Source organism: Chlamydotis macqueenii, chromosome 1 (genome assembly GCF_036417535.1).
Source record: "Chlamydotis macqueenii isolate bChlMac1 chromosome 1, bChlMac1.mat, whole genome shotgun sequence".
Taxonomy (NCBI): domain Eukaryota; kingdom Metazoa; phylum Chordata; class Aves; order Otidiformes; family Otididae; genus Chlamydotis; species Chlamydotis macqueenii.
Genome location: NC_141556.1, coordinates 21,942,360 through 21,967,296, shown reverse-complemented (window position 1 = coordinate 21,967,296; position 24,937 = coordinate 21,942,360). Strand labels below are relative to the sequence as shown.

Sequence of the window (24,937 nt, the reverse complement as noted above, 5' to 3'; positions counted from 1 at the left end):
ATAATGAAATCCCACTCAAACATAACTAAACTAGGAAGTAGTACACATTAAACTATTCAGAATAATAGGTATTTATTTTCAGTGCTATTTTCATTAAATATTGGTATCATATATCCATGTCTGAGGTAATAAATTAAAAATAAATTCAAGATTTCAGTCCCATATTTATGCTGCATATTTTTTCTACCATTACACATCGTAATTTTGAAGCAAACACACATAGTCCATTATTCTGAATGCAGCTAGGAATATTATTTTAACACAGTCACTTTTTGTTTCACTATAATTTTGCTGAGAATGGTTATTGCATGATACACTTTTAATAGATGTTTTAGTTATACTAGAGTTTTCTATTAAATCACACATACCGTATTTATAGGAAGATGGGCATGAAGATGTGCTTTGAGCCAAGGAAGGCAAATATTGAATCGGAGTGATAGCACATTCTGCAGGATTATTGTCTGCCTGCACTGGAGCCCAGATCCAGCAAAGCCATTTCAGTGTGTGCTTAGCTTCAGACGTAACAGTCATTTCAGTGCCATCCATGGCCTTAATGGTTTGCTGAATCAAGGACTAGCCAAGTCTGCAGACCTAAATTCATAGACTCTTTAACTGTGTGTTATCTCAAAATAGTTTTGCTGGTTTCATATTTTGTAAGATATTTTGTAACAACCTTTGTAAGATTTTTCATATCAGTGAAGCACCCATGAAAGTTTCTAACCTGGTTCATAAATACACTATGAAAAAATAAGCAGCTACAATGACTCTCTTCTACACATTTTGTTAAAAGCAACACCTGGTTTGAAAAGTTATTAAAGTAATTTTTCCCATGGTAAAATATATTTAAAAAAATAAACTCTTCATTTCATCATCTACCATCAAACATATAAGCTTGTTAAAGGACAGGGCATACCTCAGGTATTTTCATTTATAAATGCAAGAGACTGAGTGCATCAATCTTTTCGCACTTAAATGCTGGTGGTAGTAAGGCCCTTTCAGCTAAGTCTCCATCAAGCCCAACATTAGTGAGCTAAAGAAACAAACAAACAAAAATTTTGTTTGCATATAACTTTTTCGTAATCCTGAATTGAAAAAAAAATCCTCTCTGCTTAGAAAAAAACTCTTATTTAACTGCTGCCATTAAAAGAGTATACCTCACCTCCATGTTGTTTCAACTTTAATCAGTGATTCTGAATGCAAAGGATTTAAACACTCACTAAAATTACTGTGGCATGCCATCAGACTCTTAATGTTCATAAATTGTGCTAATCCTCCTTTTAAATCAGGAAGCTAGAGTTTAGAGCTAGAGCTAATGGTTGTCTTGGTGTTAAAGGTCTACTTCCACCAGATTTTAAAAATTCTATTTTGCAAATGACTGACAGTGCTCATGATGTGATCCTGAAAAACCATTTGGTGTTATTACCAAAAGCTACAGTCTGTGTGAAAAGTCTCCATGCTCATGCAGTGAATTGCATTGTTGGAGGGACCATGGTCCGCACTGCAGTGGTCTTGGGCCTGGACACGAAGGTGCAGCTGTGCAGCCCAGGCTCTTCAGTACTCCACCGAGCTCACTATTGCCATCGGCTCATCAAATGTTGCCAGCCTTATCTGCTTTGGGGTAGGGATGGAGAGAATTTCCCCGGTGTCAGTTGGTGAGTGAATACCATTGTCTATTATGTTTGACACCTCCTCCTCGTGATCCTCATACAGCGTGTTGATGTGCAGCAAAGGGTGGGCTGGGTTGCAGTTCAGGGCAGGTGTTGGCTCTGGCTTGACTTGGTTCAAAGTCATACTCGTCGCAGCAGCAGCCGTGGCTATATGGTTGTGGTTACATGTGACAAAAGCCCCGGCAGCAGGCACAGTTCTGCATGTCTCAGAGGAGTATAGGATCTCTTTTGCAGGATGAGGGGCATCTAGAAGAAAACAAAACAGCCAGTTAAGAAAAAGGTAGGCTTTCACCCTTCCAGTCCATCAGAGAGGAGTGTCCTGAACCAATAAAAGTCATTGTCAGTCCTGCCACTGATTTCAGTGGGAGCAGGAGAGGGCCCAGAAACGAATTTTCTTGGGACCCTTTGAGAAATCCAACATGACTGTTTCAAAACAACAGGATTGTAAGCTTTCGGAAACAGGGCAAACAACAAATGGGTTTTGTAAATCTCACTCTTTTTTACGCATGCTCATGCTTCCTTACGGGAATGATATTTTTGTAAAATGAACAAAAAACAACTGAAAAGTTTCTTTTATTCTCTTCTACAGTCTGGCAAGTGTTTTATAAATGTTATGATTTAATGTTTTGACAAACATTATGAATGTTGAAATCCACAGGATGGAACACAAAAAGCACTGATAATAGTGGTTACACATTGTAAGCCACTTGTCTTTAGAAAGAACTCAGCAATTTGACATTAACTGAAGTCTCTTTCCAGAAATTTTGTCTACCTTACCTGATGGACTGCAATGTAGGTCTAACTTAAAAGCAAAGCTGAACATTTTTAATGGGAATGGGGAGTAACAGAGCCCCAAAACTACAGTAATTATTTTTTTGCCCTTAAAATATTCAAGCACTAATTTAGATGAAAGTAATTGAGACCAGAAAACCCCAGTAGTTTTGAGGAGTTGAAATCAGAGCAGGTGACTGGATACGGAATGCTGTAAAATAGCTCACATGCACATTGGGGAGTTGGAGGGCTCTAAGGAGCATAGGGATTTGGAAGTGATAGAAACTTTTATACCTCAAATCACTTCTTTGCTGGGCAGTGGGGTGACGGTAGATGTCAGTCTGTCGAAGCCCAGAGGGAGGTCTTAGCTTGTAATGAGATGAGAGCCATTGCTTTAAGCATGTACAAGTCTTTCTGTAACTTCAACTGCATAGTGCTTCTTTCTTATATCAGTAGCTTACAAAAATAAACAAGATATCTATCTGTCTATCAGTTTATCTACTGCTCTATCACTCTTCTTAGTGCTCACATGGCTTTCCCCATCACTCTAGCACCTAACAATTATTGATATATTTGAAACACTCCTTTGATGTAAGAAAGGGACAGGATTTCCAAGACACACACAGGGAATGGAAGCACAGAGAGAGCATCTTCTGCAATACCACACAGGAAGGGAATGGCAGAATTCCTGAACCAGCATCCACGCTTCAGACCAACCTCTGGTCCACATTAGCAATTTAAAATGTCTCTGCGTGAAGAACAATATAAATGATCTGAGTTGTGATTTTCTAAGTGACAAACACGTGCCAACCCCTAAGAACTGGTAGTTAAAGGCATTTTTTTCTACAAGCAGCTTTAACTGTCATTAGCATAGTTTTTCACACAGTCCTGAGTGGCTATTACTGGTCAGAATACTGGTCATCTACCATGGTAGTTTCCATATGACTTGAAAATAAGGCAGGTCTGAAATGTGCCAGGTGCTGGTGGAGCAGGAAGGGGTATCATGGATGCCAAACCCTCCCCATTTCCTTGGCAAGGCATGATCACATTTGTAATTGTGAAAATCTGCTTACATTTGAAAAATTACCTGCACCAACAGCCTGCAAGCTGTCTCGTACAGCTCTACCTGTAATAATCCTTATCTTCCATATAGCTGTTAAAGAGGGAGAACCCCTATTTCTGAGGCCTGCAAGCCCTAAGATTATTAGCTATCTGAAAATCTAGCAGGGTAGATCAAACAGTTCAGATAAGCTTCGAGTTCCTGAAGACTGCTATGCAAATTATGGTCTGTGGAGGTGGTATGGGCATTATGGAATACTGTACCTTTGAGAGAGGAGGTAACGTGTACTACGACATTCTCTTCCTGGTTTAAAAATCCACCCTCTTGGCTTTTAGATGTAGGCATCGAGGGGATGGCTTGAATCTCTGGCTTGGGTTTTTTGCTACTAAGTATATACGGATGAACATCCAAGGAAAAGTGTCGTGTGTGTTTTTTTTCACTGCCTGCATTTGGGATGGCATTTGGCTCGGTTTTATGAGCAGATGATTGCTGTGAGGTTTTTGCAGCGGACTCTAACAAAGGAGCTATAAGGCTGTCCGTTGCTGTTTTTCTCCGCACAGGCTTCGGTTTTTCAGGTTTATGGTTTTCAACCTTCATAATGGCTAACTGTTCCTTAAATGGTTGAGGAAGGGGATTGGTAGTTGGGATCCATTTCATCTTCTTCCTTGGTCTCTTAATGATGAGCTGCTCATTAGCATCAATGTCTGCTGGATCAACGCTTGGGTCTATCGTCTGGATCCCAGAATCACGCATGGTTGGAGTGGCATCATGATTGGACTGGGCCAACGCTGCAAGCAGCTGGCGTACCACATTGTCATACATCAGATCACTTTCATTTGTAATAAAATCCAGGCGGTTCAATGATTTTATGTGGTCCCGATTTTCATTACAAAACATGGCCAAAATATTGATGTCACAAAACTGGGACTTCTGCCACTGTTTCTTCGTCTTTATTCCCACTTTGTTCAGTTTATCAAATATGAAGTTGGACTTGCGAAATATGAAGAGATGAATTAAGTTGATGAGGATTATCAAGTTCATAAAACAGAGGAGAACGATATCTACACCAGCAATAATCCGCTGGAGCTGAACAGATGGCAGTTTACAGTTCACTCTGATGTGCAATTTGGAGCTGCTCGTTTTGTCTGGAGGCTCTCCTAATGCACATGTAAATTCATTTTGCTTCTGTGTAGCATAGTAGGTGGATAAGTATGTAATTGGTATGATGCTTAAAAAGATGATGAACAAATGTCTCGCAAGATAAAGCTTAGCTAAAAAGTTACTTCGTCCTCTTCTTTCCAGGTATTTCTCAAACAAGTTCTGCTCAGGGCTTTTTTCCTTCTCCGCATTCTCAATGATTTCTCTCTTCTCTCTCTCGGTGATCCCCGGGCCTTTGGACTGAATCTGTTTTTCTATTTTTGGTGCCCGCCCTTCAGCCGCACGGTGGTAGCAGTTATCGATCTCCTGAAGCAAAAAATTAAGCTCTGAAGTCAGTCGGGTGGAGGCCAGAAATTCCCAGCCCAGAGCTGGAATGTACATTATCCCAGCAAAAGCCAGCAGTGCATAAGGTAGGAACTTATGCTCAAACAAGGAGGGCCAGTGGCTGGCATCAACTCCTGGCAAGGCATCTTTTAATTCTGTCCAACAATATCCTCTGGCATACAAGGCTTGATCGCGGGTGAAGTTGTGTGGTGTGTAACAGTATATTGGCTCCTCTGTATAACAGAGAGAAAAGTCACTGCTGTGCATTTAACCTACAAAAGGAGCTCTGGAAAATAAACATTTCAAATGACATCAATTTTATTTTACTGCATCTTTACATGACCGTTAAGCCCTCTATGACTATTAAACAGCTCAGCCTGAACACATCTTCACAAGCCTCCAGGCAAAACTATTTACCTGGAAGATTTAGGACGAACCTGAGCTAGAAATGTCAGCAAGAAATACGTATTTGGGTTTAGTTACCTCTCTGAGAACAATATCCTAAGCAACCATGGCCTAAGCTCTGTAAAGCTAGAAGACCTGGTATCCACTACACAGTAGCTGAGGATGTTATGTGCAAATGCTGAAAGGCTCATTTAGGTGACGTTTATGGTTCATCCCAGCTAAATATTCTTCTAAATAGAAAAAAGTTAGATATAGCTGAAGGCAATGTTTTTAATCCTTATTAACAAAGTCAACTCATTGGATATGGTATAAAAAATTGAAACTTAAAGACAGACAAGCATTTAGTCAAGTGTATCCCTCCCAGCTAACACTCTCAAATTAAAGTGTGACTGACCAAGACACAATCTGGTGTGTTAACTGTACTTATCACTGTGAAAAATTAATTCCACATTTGAAACCATAATATTGTTTTCTTGCACAGCATGTAATTAAATGGTGGAACTCGCTGTTATAAAATAATATGGAAGAAACAAATACTGTGGATAACAAAAACAATCGGACAAAGTAATAGAAGAAAAAGTATAGCAAAGATTATTAAATACACAGTGATGCAATTTTTCTCTCAGAACCTGTTTAAGTCACAGGCTGCTGGAGAGTGTAAGGTTTTATCAGAGGAAGTAACACCAAATGCTTGTCTATTTTAACAGTCCTTCTAAGCATTTACTTTCTACCAGCACCAGAGACTTTTGTCTTGATCCAGTAGATAAGTTATGCTCTTATAAAATTAGATTTTTCTAGCAAACATGAAAGGAAGACAGAAAACCTTGTGAAAGCTAGAATAATATTAATTGCTCAAAGAACAATGACCATTATCAAAACTGTCTTTGCGAAGAGGAAGACTGTATTTTCATGTTTTGGCAGGCAGGAAAAAAGAATATATTTTACAGTGTTCTGGTATACTTAAAAAAAAACTTCCTAAAATGCGACCCATGGGAAGATGGTGTGTTCTCTTGAATTGAGAATTGCTCAAGAATACCAAGCTTGCTCCTGTTCTGAACACAGTCTACAATTCAGATCAAGAACAGTTCACTGGAAGAGAGTGGTGGTACTGTTCTCTTAATAATACAAATCACAAAGATAAATAATAAAATGCCATTTAACAGCAATAAATAAAATATTAAAAATTAATAGGAAGGCAAAAAACTCTAATCCTTTTAGCTTAAAAGAAGACTCCCTACTCGACCAACTACTTCTCATATGCAACTAGACCAAAAGCATTTAGGAGTTCTTTGGTAAAATGTTGAGGTGTAAACCTCTCCTGTGATCTACAGAGATCTACATGCTGAAGACTGCACAAAAATTACGTTGTTTTAAAAAGTGATTCAGTGAAGGTTCTTTTCTAAAAATACAACCAATTTAAATAGAGTTGCTAGAATACATGATGCTACCCAAGACAGCATGTAAAGTGAGTAAGCCCTGCAAATTCTTTAAAATCACTTTTAAAGACTATTTTAAAATTATCTAACTTCAACCTCCGATGAGAGCATAAAGCACTCTAATGTTACACAGCTTCCCATTTAGACTATTTTTTGTGTATTTTCAGTCACGTGTTACACGAAAAATGCTGAGTGATTCTCTTGTTTTCAGTAATTACATGCCCTCCCAACCCCACCCATGAAGGTATACATATAAAAACTGACAAATCCTACTATCAAAGATTTACTTTATGATTTCCCAGGAGACAAAGTAGATTTCTATGTGAAAATGTTCCCATGGGGGAAAAAAAAAAGGCAAAGCAGCATGGTGCATATCTCATAAGCAGAAATATTTTGAATTGAGTGTCCTTAAGCTCAGTAGAACCTGCCAATATGAAACCGAGTTTCCTGTGACATACATCGGTTCATTTCTCCTAGGTATCAGCACCATGAATATTTGGGAAGACAACAAGTATTCATACAAATCATCCAGAAGGATTATTTTTGGATTTATGTATCAGTTGCTACTACCAAGTAACCTGCGAACAGTTCTCTTCAGTTCTCTTCACTGACACCCGCAAGCTAAGGTGACTTCTGCCAAAATTGTGTATATACAACAACAATCATATATATATTTATTTTATAAATTAAAAAAGGAAACAAATCAAAATGTCTTAACATTTACATTGCTGTTGGACAGATCACTCTGTCCATCACCACTACTTCAGTGAAAAAAGTCTGAAGCGCTTCACAACTCTGATTTGGACAGAACAGTTTCATTAGAGGCTACTTCAAAAATGGGTCTGCTCAGCCCACTAAAGAAAGCAAATGTCATCTTACAGGAATTTGTTTGCTTTTCCTCTGTTACACATTTTTGAAGCTGCTCCCATTGCCTGGTAAGCTGTGATTTCTTATACCTGATTTAAGTGGGGGCAGTGGGTTTACAGTGCAATTTTATTCAAACGGTATCTTCTAATATGTTTGAGTCATACTCAACCATCAGTGAATGTCACTGATTTTGGTAAAGTTAATCCACAGGGGAATTTAGCTTAGCACAGGACTTCACTCACAAAGCATAGCATCAGCTCATTCATCTAGAAAACGGTAGACAACGGAGAGGAGAGGAAGACCCTTCCAGACAATTATTCAAAGCAAAAGACTAATTTAGCCTGGAGGAACCTGTCCGTCTTCATTCACAAGAGGCTGCCAAGCAAGATTGCCACTAGGTTTTAGTTAGCTTTTGTGAATGCTCCTTCTTAGGTGATGCTAGCATTTTACCTTGCATTTAACCTGGCATTTAACATCATGAAGGTGTTTGATCCCATCATATTTAGAGTATGGACCTGTTTCTCCTCTACTGCTATCTGTGTCAATCAGGAATAAACGAAAAAGAAAAGCATCATGTCAATAACTGATCTTGTTTGTTATGAAACATGGCAGTAACATATAGCTGGACCTCAACATGCAGCTCTGATGAGGTTGGGGGAGTAACAAGATATTATACATACAGCTTCCTCTATCTGCGAGGGCCTTACTGAAGGCACAGTTTCAAGAAAGCATAGCAGATGTATTTTTTTCATTTTACAATGTTCTCCTGATAGGTAAGCAGCACTAAAAAAAGGCTGTAACAGTGTTAAAATAATAGCTTTGACATTGGATCATGCAATATAAAAAAAAATGTATTTGCTTTTAACTCTATATTCATAAATATACAGAGTTTCTACTGATATTTCACCCTGAAAATCCTCAAGCAGTTCAGGAAGTTTCTTTTTCATATAATCACTCCAGCCACCAAGAAATGAAGCTTTTTCCCAAGACTCCACAGTTTAATTCCACATGGCATAACTCTTCAATTTTGTAGGAAAAGACAATAGAGTAAGATGCTGTAAGGATAATTTTTTTTAAAAAAGCTTAAGGGACATTATTACAGCTGAGCAGATTGGTCATCTTCTCATGTAGTTTAGGCTTAAGCCCATAAATATAATCTATCCCTCCACTCTCCCTGATAGCTACATTCTTCTGAGCCCAGGAGACAGAAACTCCTACCAAAAAAAAAAAAACTGAGAGCAAGGTCATAATCTCCAAAATAATCTTTTGCCAGTTTCAAATAATAATGAAAAGGTGGCTCAGGGTGGACATGCATCTATGATTTGCACACGTGTGCGTTCCTATCAAAGGGAAAAAATTAGTAAGATAACTAACCTGCCATTTTTATTTATGGCTGGAATACTAAACTCAGCTTCTCTGCATAAAATGTAATGGGCTTACTGCAAGGCTTTTAGTTCTGATCCTCACAGTAAAACCTCAGTAAGTTTGAAGACTGAAGGTCTACTCCACCCACAGAAATGTGTTAACTGCATGTCAGAATATGAAGTTCAACACAGTTTTAGAAAAAAATCACTAGGAACACCTAAGAACAAAGCCTGTCTTCAGTAATACTTACCTATGTTCCCAGGAAATGTTCTTTCTGAATAATTTTTAAGAGACTAAGTAACCCTGAGCTAATGCTGTGCAGGAATCATTACTACATCAGGAAAAAAGTCCTTGATATTAATATATTAGAGAGTGCATTATACTTTATCTTATTCCAACTTGAGTGTGAAGATGCATAATAGGAAGCGTAGCTTCCTTTTTTTTTTATATACTATTAGATAATCGCAAGAGCCCTACATCAGATGATTTCAACAGCTGTACATAAATACATTTTATCCTGCTCACTATGCATGTAAGTAGCTTCTAGAAGTCCACAAAACAAGTCTCATGGATAAAGTATGAGAGACATCTCACTGTAATTTTTGGACATGCAAAGAAGATGAAATAACCAACACAGAAATATTTTGTTGTGTGATATAACTGATTGATTCTACTTGAAAAATTAAAATCCCTCGGCAACTAAGTTTTTTCACGTGCTCCATTCTGTACCATCTCATCCCATCAGTTTAAGTACTACTTAAATGGAGAAAAATTACTTGCAGGAAGTACTGTGTTACAAAGGGCATACTTCAGGGGAATGAAAGAGAGTTGTGAGAAGATAGCCAAGGTAGGGAGAGGGATAAAAGAAGTGCCTGTGCTCAAAAAACTCTTTACAAAGAATCTAAAGAGTACAAAAAGAAGGAGTGAAGGCAAAGTATGGAAGCCAGAAGCTGCTGAGTCTGCTGCCTGTTAGTAAAGCCTCAAGAAACGCTTGTGGGCTCCCTGCAGGCAGGGGCTCCTACTCCTACTTGCTGCCAATCCAAGGTCAGTCCCCTCCTCTCAGTGGTCCCCCAACCTCCACATACTTCAGCATACATCCAGTTGCCCTCTTCAAGAGGCACTGATTTAAACACTGTCAGGCTGCAAGTGTGAGGCATGAAAATGTTAGATAAATAAATCATGCTTAATTTCATGCAGGAGACATAATACTGTAAGTTCTGAAATTCTTCAAGCAAGGGGCTGGAAATGGTCTTACAAATGGAAACATCTCATAACTGCTATTCTAGACCATTCCCTAAAGTTATACCCCAATGCAAAATCATGGAAATGTTGGAAGGAACCCTAGAAGTTAAGAGTCCTACGTCCCATTCAAAGCAGGGTCAAGACTCAGTTCAGACCAGCTTCTTGGGCCTTTGTCAGTCTGAAAATCTCAATGATAGAGACGACATAACCCACCTGTTTGATTGTCCAGTCTTTGATTGTCCTCAAGGTGAACTTGTTTTGGGTTTTTAGGTCATGTGCAGCAAGAGTGGCTGATTAATGCAGAAGCATTTTTTTTTTTCACTTTTGAGAAATGACCATTTCCAAGAATGAGTAAAATGGCCAGTTGCACTAGGAACACATCAGGTAAAATATGGCTAAAAGGCTGTTATTGCAATACAAGTGCCTAGGGCTCATGCCCCAGTATAGCATCTCAGTTGAAGGAAGAGATATCAACAGCACAGACCACCAAGGACGCTGTGTGTGTACTTGCCTATCTAACAAAAAAAAAAACAAAAAAAACACAAAAAACATTTCACAAAAAAATGTGAGCCAGTGTCGTTTATGCATAGCATACACTGTCAAGAAGACATAGTGAAGCTGGTAGATATGTATCACTCTCCACTACCTTTGCAAAATTAAAATCTTATAAGTCTTCCTGTGAAAGTGAGTGAATTGCATCTAACACAAACATTCACTTGCCCCTTCAAAATAAAGATAATGATGCCAATCTCTTAGTATTCAACACTGTAAAAAAATTAGACCTGCTCCTAAAAGGATTTAAGCTACTTCATGCATTGGGCAGTTCCTTTGAGGCCAACAGGTTTACTCAGAATGCATCAAATTTGGCATGTACATCTCTCTTTGAGGAACTGATGCTGTAGGGGAGTTAATTTCAAGCTTCTAAAACATTATTATGAGCAAAAGTTATTTAAATAAATATAGAAAACACATTTACAATGTTTTTGGTAGACATTAAAAAGTAAGAAAGGAAAATATTCGTAATAAACAGTATATGCCCCTATACAAAAGGGCAAATGACTTTTTACACCTACCGTATTCCCAGTGAAATAAAGTATGTTCACCCAAAGCAAAATATAAACCATAATAATAAATTGTGTATGTCTCCTGTGACCTCCAGTTTTTAGAATTTACTCTGGGAAAAGAAATCACACCTCATTAATCTTCCAACCTAACTGCATGATTTCAGATTTCTAGTGCAATAATTCAGTAATGCAGAAGGAATAGCACAATTTTCCAACAATAGACAGAAAAAAAAGGAATACAGTTTTCAAAACCTATAATTAAAAAAAAAAAATTCTTGTGCTTACTACACCGAAACAGGTAAGTATGCCTCTCGTGCAAAAAATTATTTGATGACTTAAAAGTAAACATTCAGCCTGACCATCATGGCCCTACATTGGGTACAGGCAGGAGAAGTGGTGCTTAGGTGCTGCTGAACAGCCCAGATCTCCCAGCTCCCAAACAAGTGCCTAAACCCTCATGCTGGAGACCAGAGTTAAGTATGAGGTAAGTATACTTATCAGTATACTTACTGAGTTAAATACACTACAGACTCACCCTCGGCCTAGTGCTTCCTCGCAATCGGCTTTCTGCCCTCTTGAAGAGGGCTGCTAAATCATCCTCATGCTGCTGCCCAACCTGTCTATGAAGAAAAGCTGGCATTCCAGTCAAGTTCTTTGAAGTGCTCCTTGTACAGTCCTCTCCACTTGAGTCTAAGGAGAAATTCAGTGTTCAGGTAGAATCTCTGAATCTCCCTGCCCATCAAATGCCAGAACAGAAGTTTCTAACAGCCAAGATAAATTAGAAACTCCCTGAATCCAGCAATAAATGCCAGTATTTGACAAATGTAGTCCTTATCATACTGCTCTCCTTACATTGTGTCACATGTGTAAGCCACCAGACATACACGTCTTATTCATCTTGGGTACTAAAAGGATTGCACAAGAAAGCAGGTAGCAAACTGTTTATTTTGAGAAACATAAAAATTATTTATTTAGTAGTTTTTCAGCAGTTTTTAAATGGAAAAGTAGAAATGTCCTGGATCCTCTTCTCTCTGGAAAAAAAAAAGAACAAAAAACATTCATGTTCCTGAGCTCGAAAAAGTAGTCTAAAGAAGTGAAACATTATCTAAACAGTATACAGATTTTCCATCTCAGTAACACAGTCCACAAGGAATATGTAACTCTCTGCTTTGAATGTGACTTTAACAAATGCTGGCTAATACCCAAATTAATTAATTTAAGGAAAAACTCCCTTAATTTAACTTGTTTATTTCAACTACTTTATGTGAAGGGTATTTAAAGGTTAGAAATTAGTATAGCATGAGGATAGATTCCCAAAATTACTTTTGTGCATCAACTGTAGTCATACAGTCCTATTTAATACACTGAGTTTACTCATATCAGTAAGAAAAGAAAATATTCATCAAACTAAGCCTTAACTTAGCAAGCTAATTATTAAGAATTATTACTTTTATCAAAACAAAAAGACAATACCTTTACCTTTCATAGGGAATATTCTTTCCAAATCTGAATATAGGTTCCATGCCCATGAAGTCTTCCTAAGGTACAAATTTCTCCATGATCAACAAGGTAAGGTATAGCCTTTTTTGCCCACTCTCTGAAACCACTTGTCCTGTTTAAGAAAAAAATCTTGAAAAGAAAGTCCCTAAAGAAATGAGACAGGAAACCACTGCTGCTAGTAAGTTTTACTGGCCTATACTCTGCAAGGATTAGTTATAATGGGTGAGATGTAGATAAGCAGTTTCAAAGACTGATAGGTGATGGGTTACCCACAGGGGTAACTGTAACATAAGGGCAGCAGCAGGTGTCCCTGTATTTCCAATCTGGGTCTTTTTTCCTCGCAAGACTGCTGCTTGGATTGCCTATATTTTGGATCTGCAGAATCAATAAATTAGTAATGCGCTTTCCTGGTGTATATATAAGTTTACAGAACTATATTCCCTGTATGTAACAAACATTGGCACTCCTAAAATTAGCTGGTATGCTGAAGTTCACTTAACAGCAATCTGAGGCTTAAAGACTTGTAACACCTGCCCAGGTTACTCAGGAGAGAAAGATACCTACTCCTACTTGGTTGATATGTTGAAGTCTATTGGAGAAAGTTATTCCAGAAATGGCAACTGTTATGCAGAAGCTGCAGAAATACCTAAATGAAATCCCTTAGGCTGCTCCTGTAGAGGAACATTTCCGCCATAATGAGCTACCACCCACCCTGCGACGGCCGTGCAGTACAGTGGCAACACCATTGGAAAGAGAGCTTATCTGTAGTGACTGTACTGTTGAACATCACTAGGAGCACTTCTTTCTGTGCTCAGGAGAGCTCTGTGAGAACACAGAAAACACCTGGAAGGAAATTAAATGCTTGTATTTATAGACAGAGGTATGTTTCTGTATTATAATGTTGCTTTGTATTATGTTAAGATTTGAGGGAAGGTTAGATCCAAACTTAAAAGAGTGTATTAATCAAAATATAATTAATGAAATTCATCCATGCAGTCCTACAGAAGAGAGCTGAATAACATTTACTTCTAAATTTAGTGCTTACATGAGGAGGTGAGTGGAATTTTGGTGATCTTCTGCATAGGAGAAGTAGTAATGTGTGAAAATAAGGGTTTAAATGTTTTCCAAAGATCAAAAAAAGTATTTTTTTGGTAATTAAAAAATTCCCCTGTAAAGATGGAACCCTAAAGCAACTACACAAGCACCCACACACTATGATAATGGGGACTAGAGTAACACCTAAAGTAAACTGTAAGAACATGTAAATACCAAAGTGAACTGAATTATGAAAATACAGTTAAACTGATGATACATAGACAAGGTGGCTCCTTAAGTTGAGAGTCAAGCACAAAATACAAACACAGGAAGCAACAGGAAACAGCAGGTTTGTTCCATTGCATTGCTGTTATTTAATTACTAGAAATGAAAAAGATGGCTTGTATTAAGTACCTCTTGGCATAAATGCAGCACCCAGAAAACTTCATATTGAAAGAGAAGAAAAATGCCAATAGTTATCTCACAAGGTAATAATGTTATTTTAATAACATAGTATTTAGGAGGCACAGATGGCTGGTCTGCTGCTCTTTGGAAAACTGGTTCCTCCATGTGCAGAGAAATTTGGCTTTGTAAAGTATCAGAACTATTCTGATCTAGCACAGCAGAGCCAGAAGAATCAGCCTCCCAGGGCTCCCAGGGGCTCTGCCATTTCCAGTGTGGAGCTCTCCTGCCCTCCTGAACAAGTCATGGATCCCACAGAAGACAAGGTGCCTCAACCTCAGAATGCTGAACTAATTACTTTAGCCTATAACTAAAATGCTCCAGAAATAGTCACTGAACTCTAAGCTGCAAAAAACACACCATGTATCTCAGCATCTGGCTGCATCACTGCTCTGGTAACTCAGAATCTGCACAACAGGCACGGTGCCAGTAAAGCAAAGCAAACAAATCCCCAAACCTTGCTATTATAACGAACTGCTGCATTTCCCAGTTCAAATGCAAGAGTATAATACAGGCCTGGGACAAAACCCCTGATGATGGAAATATCTGCAGTGATTTCAGGTTTGTTTTTTTTTTTTTTAAAAAAAATCCTGTACCATGGGAAACCTCTACAAGAATCATGCCAGTTTACTGCAAAATTATTCCACTTTTGTAATTAAGTGTGTATACCTACTAAATGTGCCCACTGCAGTTATTTTTAATGCTGACAAAAGCGAAGGAACTCATTGATGATGTGGATTCTTCTTGAAGAGTTTTACAGTTCTAAGAAATAACACAAGCTTAGATTTCTTCTAGATCATGGACACATAATTTCTATTGAGTTTAGAAAGAAAAAAGCTTAAAAATACTTCAGAGTAGCTTTGAAAAACAGTCTTGACCTTACACTTGTTTATTCACAAGGTTTTCTCTTGACTAAGATGAATTAAGTAGCTCTTAAACGAAAGTATTTTTGACCATCTGTTCAAAGTATTGAAGTTACCTGAAAGCATCTACCAAGCCAAATCTCATCCATATGTTGGACCTCTTCACATATGTGACACTTTGGAAGATGAAGGGCTTAATAGTGTCAACAAGGTCATGAAATTTCTTATGAAAAGAGATGATGTATACGTGTCAGAGAAATGGAATTCATGAAAGAAAAATATTTGTAGCTGCTAGGAACTGCAGTGGAATGATTACATGAGGCTCATGCATTTCCTCAAGATTACCTTTCTGTTTAACATTAAACTGTGTAATTGCAAATCTGTAAATGACCGAAACTCACAGAAAGCCAGTTTGTGTACCTTGTGCACATCTCATGTTTGTGTGTGTATGAAAATCCCCAGCCACCCTAGGGCTGCTTGTACTATTTCAGTTCTTTTTAAAAATACATTATTAGGCAGCACTTAAACACAAGCAGTACTGAGGCACTCCTTAAATTCTCTTAGCACAGCTAGTACTACCTCAGAACCAATTTCTGGACTGCCGTCGTCATTTACGTAAAACAATCTGGCCCTGTACTCTTAGCACTAACAATAATCACTTGGAAACATGTAATCTTCACTTTCTTAATGTACGAGGCTTTAAGTGAAGCTAAAGAGAAAAAAAAGGAAAAGAAGCTCAAAAGCCATCTAACAGATAAATAACATAAGTGAGCATGTGTAAATATGCTGCCCACACCATGAAACAGAAATACAAATTACAAAAGTTGACCAGAAATACAAAATAAAACTCAATCTTATAATACAGAAATCTTCAACATACACTATTTCAAACATACTGTAGGTGAAATGCAGAAAAATACATTGAACTCATGCATATACTGTACTACTACTACACAGTGAAGTAAGCATTGCTTATGCAAAACGATTCCAAATCAGAAAAGAAAACAAAAACTTGGATTGACCCTTCAGTCATTTAACTTACTGTCTCCTTCCACTACTTCCTCATGAGAATTTTCTAGCAGAAGGGTGGTAGAGGGCTGAGCTACGTAACTGCTAAGAGACATAGAAACACAGTACTTATGAGCAACTTTTTGGTATTTTGTAGGCACCGTTTTATAAATCTAGCAAGAAAATCAATGCCAAACTTGGCTTTAGACTAAAGGACAAAAATCAGCTGGGTGACTGTTTTGTTTTTTTTTTAAAACAAAGTATTGGTATTTAACAGCTTCTGAGGGAAAAGCAAACATGACTGCAACAGAGAAAGAATAAATCACTGTGAATAGAAAGTATGAGGCACTATACAAGAGGGATATGACTTAGCAATCCCTGTAATCGACCACATCAGTCCTAAATCTTTTGAAGGTCTGGAAACCAAAATAGTTCAATATTGTGAAGATACTGCATAACAGAAACAGCCATGTATTCTCCTTTGGGGCCATCACTCTCTAGTACCTTACACAGAGAACCTCTGAGAGACATTACTGATAGTGTTGTTTCTGAACACAGCACAACGCTGAACCAGAATATTTAAACCACTTAGTAAAAACATTAAACAATACAAACTAAGCAGCACATCATGATAGCCAATTATCTATTCGCCTACTGGACTGCAGAACAGTGTCTTGGAAGTTCAGCAAATGCCATGAGATGTTTCACTACAAAAGGCTGCCACTCACTCCCAGGAGCATTGTTGCCATTCACAGAGGACAGAATACAGCACTTGCTGGTGAGGACCAGTACTAAGTACCCAACAGCATCCTACTCATGGCTGTGGTTTGTGTGTCCTCATTCCATGGTAAAAACAGGGAGGGCAGAGGAAAAAACAAAAACCACACAGAACACCAAACAGACCCACTTCAAACTGACAGTGAATGTTGCAGTCTGGTAATACTCTGCATTCTGCGCATTTTAGAAAGGAAGTGAAAATGGAAACAAGGTGTATTAAAGGACCAATCCCTTTTTATCTAGATTTACACCTCCCGAGTCTGACCATGCCTTGATAGGAGATACTGAAACACCATCACTAAAGACAACTGCTGAACATTGACACAGGCTGTAGCTGGGTTAGAACTATGTATTCTAGAGCCTTACCTACTAACATTGAATTAAAGTTTGGTATTTTACCATTTTTTTTCCACTAAATATTAAAGTAAAGCTAGTGTGCTTCAACACAAAAAACACTTTAAATACTTACTTTAAAAATAATCAGATAAATAAATAAATAAATAGGACCCCAAATCCTTTATTGTGGGAAAGGGAACAATCCAGCAGGCTCCAACACAGATAAAATGGAAGGAAAAAAGTGACAACCTATACTTACAGGCTTACAGTTTTCTTCTCCACCAGCCAGTAATGGGTAAAGACACCTATTCCTGCACTGGGAAAGCACAGTACTACCAAATCTGAACTCTCTTGGTTCAGATTGGTTGTATTTTACTTCTAGTTTGCATAGGAATAACTAACCGCTCAAGCGGCTACGGAATTAAAAGTCAGGCTTCTGGATCTTCAAGTAAGAGAAATGAAACTTCTAATGAGTCAAATATAAGCATCGACCTTTGCAAAGCACTGCACGTACATTTGCATGAGTGTTCCAGCAGGTTATATCCTAAGAATATATAGGATATAATAAGGTCACGTCACTGTTTGAATTTCTGTCAGAACAAATTCATATTTAAATAAAAAAAATAATTGCTATCTTTCATGCAGCAATTTCTAAATGAAAACAGAGCAAACTGAAGTAAGTTCCCTTGGGAGTACCAACTGTGCACATTGTTGCTCTCAACAAGAATGTGGCTATGGAAGAGTTTTCCTTTAGCCTATGCTGTCTTCTGTAGACACTATCACCAGGGCTGAGAGCCCTGTGGCTCCTGAAAACCAATTCCACCTTAATACAGATCCATCCACTGGGTCAGAGAAATACACCTCCAAAACTTTCTTTATTATCTTCAAGGTCCCTAAATATAGGATGTCCTGTTTTTTATACAAAGTCTGTCCATGACCCCACTTGGAGTACTGCATCCAGTTCTGGGGTCCCCAGTACAAGAAAGATCTGCTACAGCGAGTCCAGAGGAGGGCCACAAAGTTGATCAGAGGGCTGGAGCAGCTTTCCTACACAGACAGGCTGAGGGAGTTGGGGTTGTTCAGCCTGGAGAAGAGAAGGCTCTGGGGAGACCTTATAGCAGCCTTTCAGTACCTAAAGGTACTACAAGAAAATTGGAGAGGGACTTTTGACAAGGGCATGTAGTGATAGGACAAGAGGCAACAGTTTTAAACTGAAAGAGGGTAGATTTAGATTGGACATAAGGAAGGAATTCTTTATGACAAGGGTGGTGAGGAACTGGAACAGGCTGCCCAGAGAAGCTGTGGATGCGCCCTCCCTGGAACTGTTCAAGGCCAGGTTGGATGGGGCTTTGAGCAACCTGATCTAGTGGAAGATGTCCCTGCTCATGGTAAAACTAGATGATCGTCAAAGGTCACTTTCAACCAAAACCATTCTATGATACACACAATATAAGAAAAGCCCAATACTTAAAGCCTTTCGTAACATGTTAAGTTCAGCTGATTGTAATTTATTCAGAAAATCAGCATAGTATCTGCTAATTACATCTTACCTTTTATGCTACTAAAATAAAAATTTGTTATTTAATTTCTCAAAAGTGATGTAAAGATCAGAACACTCCAATCTGAGGACAAACAAATCACTCACACGAACAGCAAATGCACTAACCTAGGACTTTGCCTATGGCCTTAAATCAACCTAACTAACTAACTTTATCTTTACTCACAGGCAAGCTACAGTATACAATATATTATACTACATACATTTTGTTTTTTAAGGTTATGCATTATCACCTTTTAAATAAACAATACACTCTTTCTTTGTCTTGTGTTGTGGGGCTGAACTCTACTTTTGCACATACTTCACCACAGCCTCTGGCCCCAGAAGGCAGAGCACTGCCCTGGGACACCCAGGCTTTCTGGGACGGGGTGCCTTTGGCACACTCCCAGGGCAGGCTACCCATGCTGCGTGGCCAAGCAGCTCTCACTACACTTGCTGCACTGGACCGTACAGTCGCTTTTGACTACATTTTAAGCTACGCTTGATCCCCCACACACAGACTCAAAGGTAGACCAGAGAAGTACATAGGCTTTTATCTCCTCTATGCATTAATCATGCAGACTCTTCCAATTCAGAGCAAGAAGTTTTGGAAGAAATCGCTGCTTTTTGATCACCCTTTTATTGTCTTATTTGACTACTCTTTTATTGTCTCAAGTGTACACAGCACTGTTTCAACAGCTTTACCAACACTGATTAAATAAGATGGAATAGATCCCAGAAAAGAGGGGTGCTGTCAGTTTAGTGGCACGATGGTAGCTTTCCATGGCTTGTACTGGGTAGCATTAACAGAAGACGGAATAATGATATGCATCAATTTTTATTTCCTATTCTGAAGCGGTAACTGATGCACATAAGGGCCCAAAGTAAAGTTTGGGAAGCTACGATGATATTCACACCCAAAGGGGCAGCAGGAACCCTACTCAATTTTGTCAGTAAAGTTTGCACTTTTCATATGTATTTAAACTGCACACAGGGAGCAGTATCCAAAGTAAGCAAATTAATTATAGATTTTTTTAAAAGATCAATGGCAGCATATGGGTGAAACATAACACACACTGCAGAATTGGGAACAAGCATGTATCCAGCTGGACCATTGTTATCACTGCTGTCAGTGTCTCTGGACAAGCTTGACTTAGTAAAGAAGTCTCAGCAAATAAAGTTTTGGTAACAGAGTAAGACCTGATTCAGGTCACATTAAAATTAAATAGAAGTTTTGGTCTTGAACTCTGTGGAAGCAGAATTGAATTCACTAATCCTGAGCTCATCAACTCCGCTTCAAAACCAAATCTATTCAGTTTCATCAGGGTCTTACAATGTTTCTATTACATTCCTTTGTATCTTTAATTTTTTTCCTTCTTCTTATACTATTTTTTTAACTGTAGACCATCTGAACATGACATTATATCACAGAAAAGCACTGTCTTGCATTTTTCCAAGGACATAAGGGTCCTTTCTGTGTTGCCTTGTAAGGTTTGCCCTGGCAGGACACAAGAGGTTACTGCCCTGTACCTTACTGGGTAAAGTGAGTATACATGATCCCTAAGTAGACAAAAATGATACTGCTTTTGGTACTTCTGAAAAATAAATTTGGAACACAATCATCTGCCTGGAAAATAGCCTTCCACAGAAAAAAAATAAATTCAAATGTAGAAATTCAGTAGACACTCTCTCTTCCACATACTTGCACGGACCACAGTTAAGACTTGCAGAGAAACATCCACTGTATTAATCAGAGTCCCTTAAACTTGACGCTTCCTCCACAATCTGCAGTCTCGAAGGATTTGTTCATATAGAACAAGTTACCGCTGTCTGCACAAGCAGTGAATCATCAAAGGACTTCTGCTGGGAAACTTGCACAATGTAAAGCAACACATGTGAAGGGGCATGACCTCTCCTGCACCCAAGGTTATCTTTAGGCCTACTGACATTTAAACCTGTACATCTCAAACAGTACGCAGGTACAGATATAAGCCTGCAGTCTCACGAGCTTCTGTAGGATCGCCTTTTTATTAGTTTACTTCTCTACAAACCAAATAGAGGAAGGGATCCTCAAACTTTTGCATTCTACAGAGGATCACCAAAGGTGACCTTGAATCCTGCCTTTCAGTTGCTAGGAAGAGACAGTTTTCAGATGTTTAGCAAGCTCAGCATGCCGTGAAAATATGGTTTCTTTCAGATACCTCCAGATGACAATCCAAAAAATGAAGCTCTTATTATTAACTATGGCTGAAGATCTTGAGCTATGTAAAAAAACTTGAGCTATGCTTAAAAAACTGAGGTAGACTGTAAAGGTTTTAACGATAATGAAGAGAAACCTCAAGAATCCATTTGCAAGTAGTTATTCTTCTAGGTAATTTAACTTTATCTCACAATGAAAACAAGCATTAAGGATACATAAGTGCTGGAAGTCAATCCCAAAGCAGCGTGCAAAGCAAGAGCCTGATTCTGGTATGTTTAGACTGATTGAATACAGCCAGCTCCCACTAACCTCACAAGCTGCCAATCAGTCCTGTATATTAAAGTGCTAATAATTTCACATGGATCTTCAGCATGGTGGTTCAGGGGACCTTAAGAGCAGTCATATGCTGGCAGCTACAGTCATCAAGCCTGTACTTCAGAAAGTAAAACAATGTTTACCTACGTGCTAATGGCCTGAAAGAGGTCATAAGTTTACTGAGTCAGTAATTTTCAAGGCTCATCAAAACTTCAGACCTGCCTAGACTAGGATGACTCTGCACTGGTGGTGATGGGCAATCAGACCAGGCTTTTTAAATCGTTACCAGCTGTATGCAAGATGTAGGCCCTCAACAGAAACAGACATCAGCAAATTCCACTATCACAATGTGGCAAAGGACAGCGTGCATTTGTCTCCATGTATTCTATCAGTCTCCATGAGAGCACCTGCCTCTCCCTAGCAGGACAGTTACACACTCATGTCATAGACGCCTGAATCAAAGTCAGAACAAACGCTTTTAGTCAGCCAGGGTCCAGCTCAGGACCTGTCCAGGACCCACTTCAGGGCGCATAAGGCCGCACCCCGTGGTGCCCACACCAGCTCTCGGTGGCTGCAGGGCAGCGGACATCTCCCACCTGCAGGCCAGCGCCCCAGGGCCACTTGCAAATGGGGGGTGGCCAGGGTTCCCTCCCCACTCCCAGGGAAACGCCCTTCCCCTCCGCCAAGGCAACGGGCAGCAGTAGCCCCTTTAGCACTGGTGGCCGTTAGGGTGTGGCCACTGCCTCGATGCCACCGCGGTGCCCGCCAAGGTGCAAAGGCGAGGGGTGGCGGCCGCCCCCTCAGCGTTGCCCGCCCCGGTGCCCCGCTGCCCTTACCGGCGAAGTTCTTGGTGAAGACGAGAGTGACGAGGAGGATGGGGATGAGGACGGTGCCGATGGTGACCACGCGGTCGAAGGGCAGCTCCAGCTTCAGCTGGAGGAGCAGAGCCGCCAGCGCGCCCGCCTTGTCATCCTGCTGCCCCGGCAGGATGAGCTCCTTCAGCTTCTCGCCCGCCAGCAGCGCGGTGGCCATGTCGGGGTGGTTATCGATGATGTGTTGCATAAGCGGCGGCAGCGGGCGGCCTCACGCCGCCAGGCCTCCCCGGGGCGGGCGGCGCGCTGCGGTGGGCTGGCTGCGGGCGGCGCCCGCCCGGCCTGCGGGGACAACACCGACACCGGTCACGGCGGGGCCGCGGCCGCGCTTCCCCCTCCTCCCTTGCCGCAGTGGCACCTGCTCGGCGGGGCCTGCCGCTTACCCCCCCGCCGGGCCCTGCCCGCAGCTCCCCGGCCGGCAGCCCAGAGGGGGCATCCCCCCGACCCGCCCCCCGCAAGCCCCGGGGAGAGCGGGGCGAACGGGCCGCAGTAAGGAGGCAGCCGGGCAACCGCAACCCCAGCAGCAGTGCGGCGGCAGCCGTGCAGCAGCAGGCAGCCTCCCCCTCCCCAGAGCCGTGCAGAGAAATGTCACGGGGGGCGGGCAACGAGCAGAGCTGCCCGGTGACAGCTGTGCAATTAAACGCAGCCCCCGCTTTGCAATTCGTGCGGTGCACACAGCGGCGAAGCAGTCGTGCAACGAGACGAGGTCGGAGCTGCTGCTCTCGCGGTGGTGCGCGGAAGGAAGAGGGCATTTACCTGGCAACTTCGGTTCCCTCGGCTCCCGGGGGGCGGTGAGCAAAACCGATGGCTTGTAAATACAGCGGAAGCCGCAAATAAACTTACGCTGGACCTTCCTGCCGGAAAAGAGGTCCCTGCAGCCCCCACGAGTAACACAATCACTCTGAATTCGGAGCGGGAGGCGAATGAGGTGCGGATGGTTGTAACTGCAGCGGGTGCCCAGCGCTTGCATGGAAATACCCGCTCGCACCGAGCAGCGGTAACGCGCAGAGCGATTCAAGAAGGGGGCTTGCAGCCGCGGGGAGGGGAAGGAGGAGGAGGCGGCGGCGAGAGCAGCAGCGGAATGAACCGCGGGCACGCAGAGGTCCTTTAAGGTTTCGAGGCGAGCAGCTGGAGCCAGCCGAGCGGGCGCGGGCACAGCGCACGCCAGCCGGCACCGCGCAACACGTTGCGGCGGCTGCGCCCGCGTCCCTGCAAGGGCTGCCGCGCGGCAGCACCGCGCATGCGCCGGGGTGGCGCGGGGGGCGCGCGGGGCCGGGCGGGCGCGCGCGCGCGCGGGGGCTGTTGGCGCACGCGGAGGGGCGCGGGGGCGGGGAGCAGTGGGAGGGGAGGGCCTTGCGGGAACCGGGGGGCAGAGGGGACGGGGGGGCCGGGATCCGGGACCCCGGCAGGAGGAGGCCGAGGGTCTCCTCCCCTCTCTTCTTCTTCCCGCAGGCCGCCCCGCCGCGCACGCTGCGGAGCTCGGGCCCGGGGTACGGGTACGCGGTGGCTTGTGAGAGGAGCGGGTAGCGGTGAGGAAAGGGCGCCCCTCACCCAAGCGGGCTGTGCCCTGAAGGTCTTGAACCTGCGGGCACGTCAGGATTTAGGTGCTCGCGTTAGAAACCCTTCCAGATGTTGGCTTTTTAAAGCCCATGTGGGGTTAGTCACGCCTGATTGAACAGCCTACGGGGTAGAGAGCTTGCCAGAAATGCAGAGGACAGCTTTCAGCTTGCCTCAGCCTAACGGGGTTCAGGCCTGTATCTTCACAGAGGTGACCAGACCTTGCTGTCCATCTCTGGAACAGGCTGGGAGTGGGGCACATGCTGTCACTCTCTGGGCAAAAGCTGGACCACACAGCATCAAAGGAGGACATATGTGCTGCATCATAGCCAACAGCTATGGCATTCAGACAAAAGCTCCAGGTCACAGTTCCTCCTTCTCAAGTTGTTTATGGCTTTTATAGTTAGCAGTACTTAGATGAAAACCAGAGATACGCTTAGATATTGCTGACATTTCTCTCAAAGATTTGCAGTTGTCATCTGCAACGCAGCATGAGTAAGGCAGAGATTTTAATCTTTGTCTTGAAATTTCCCTTTCCCCAGTCACTATGAACAATATGATGGTCCTGCTTGTTATTCAAGCTTAAATACCGGGTGCAAGCTTTAGATAGTACTTCTTGGCAGGGGTCCTTCCATCCAGGCAGGGATGTAATGAGCAAGGCAAGACTGATGTCCTGACGGTGACAGCCCTGGTGAAGGATCCCAGGCAGCAGACACAAAGCTGTAAGTGCCTGAAGAGCACTAGGAAGGCAAGAGAGCATAAGCCTGAAGCTGTCACCAACATTTGGGTTTTTTTGCTGCCTCTCACCCTCTGTTGGCTCTGTGGTCCTCTAAGGGCCTACATGCAGTGTCAGAAGACAGGCAGGAGAGGTACAATCTTCTCACCCCCTTGTCCAGGTGCAGTGGGTGCTTGCGATGTAGTGCAGCAGGGACTTCTTGGTCACCAGCTGTATCCCAGGCAGGAGAGGAGGCAGGGCAAGGTAGGAGGCAGAGCAGTGAGGAGCCTGGTGCGGTGAACTTGGGGATGGAGTACAGCTTGTGTCATTCCCGCAGGTGAGGAGAGGGGGAGACAGCTGCTGGCTCAGGCCTCAAGCCTCAACAATCCTTCCTACCTGCG

The 24,937-nt window shown here is 41.7% G+C and overlaps 1 protein-coding gene across 1 annotated transcript; it reads right to left on the bottom strand.

Moving 5' to 3' along the window:
• Window positions 1–53: 53 nt before the first annotated feature.
• PANX2 (pannexin 2) lies at window positions 54–23,464 on the bottom strand. Its single transcript, XM_086739975.1, has 4 exons — window positions 23,021–23,464; window positions 22,229–22,546; window positions 3,762–5,213; window positions 54–1,913 (listed from the first exon to the last, which is right to left on the bottom strand). Exons 2-4 carry the CDS (start codon window positions 22,452–22,454, stop codon window positions 1,552–1,554), a joined length of 2,040 nt encoding a protein of 679 aa, XP_086596101.1. The 5' UTR covers window positions 22,455–22,546; window positions 23,021–23,464; the 3' UTR covers window positions 54–1,551.
• Between the last annotated feature and the right edge of the window lie 1,473 nt (window positions 23,465–24,937).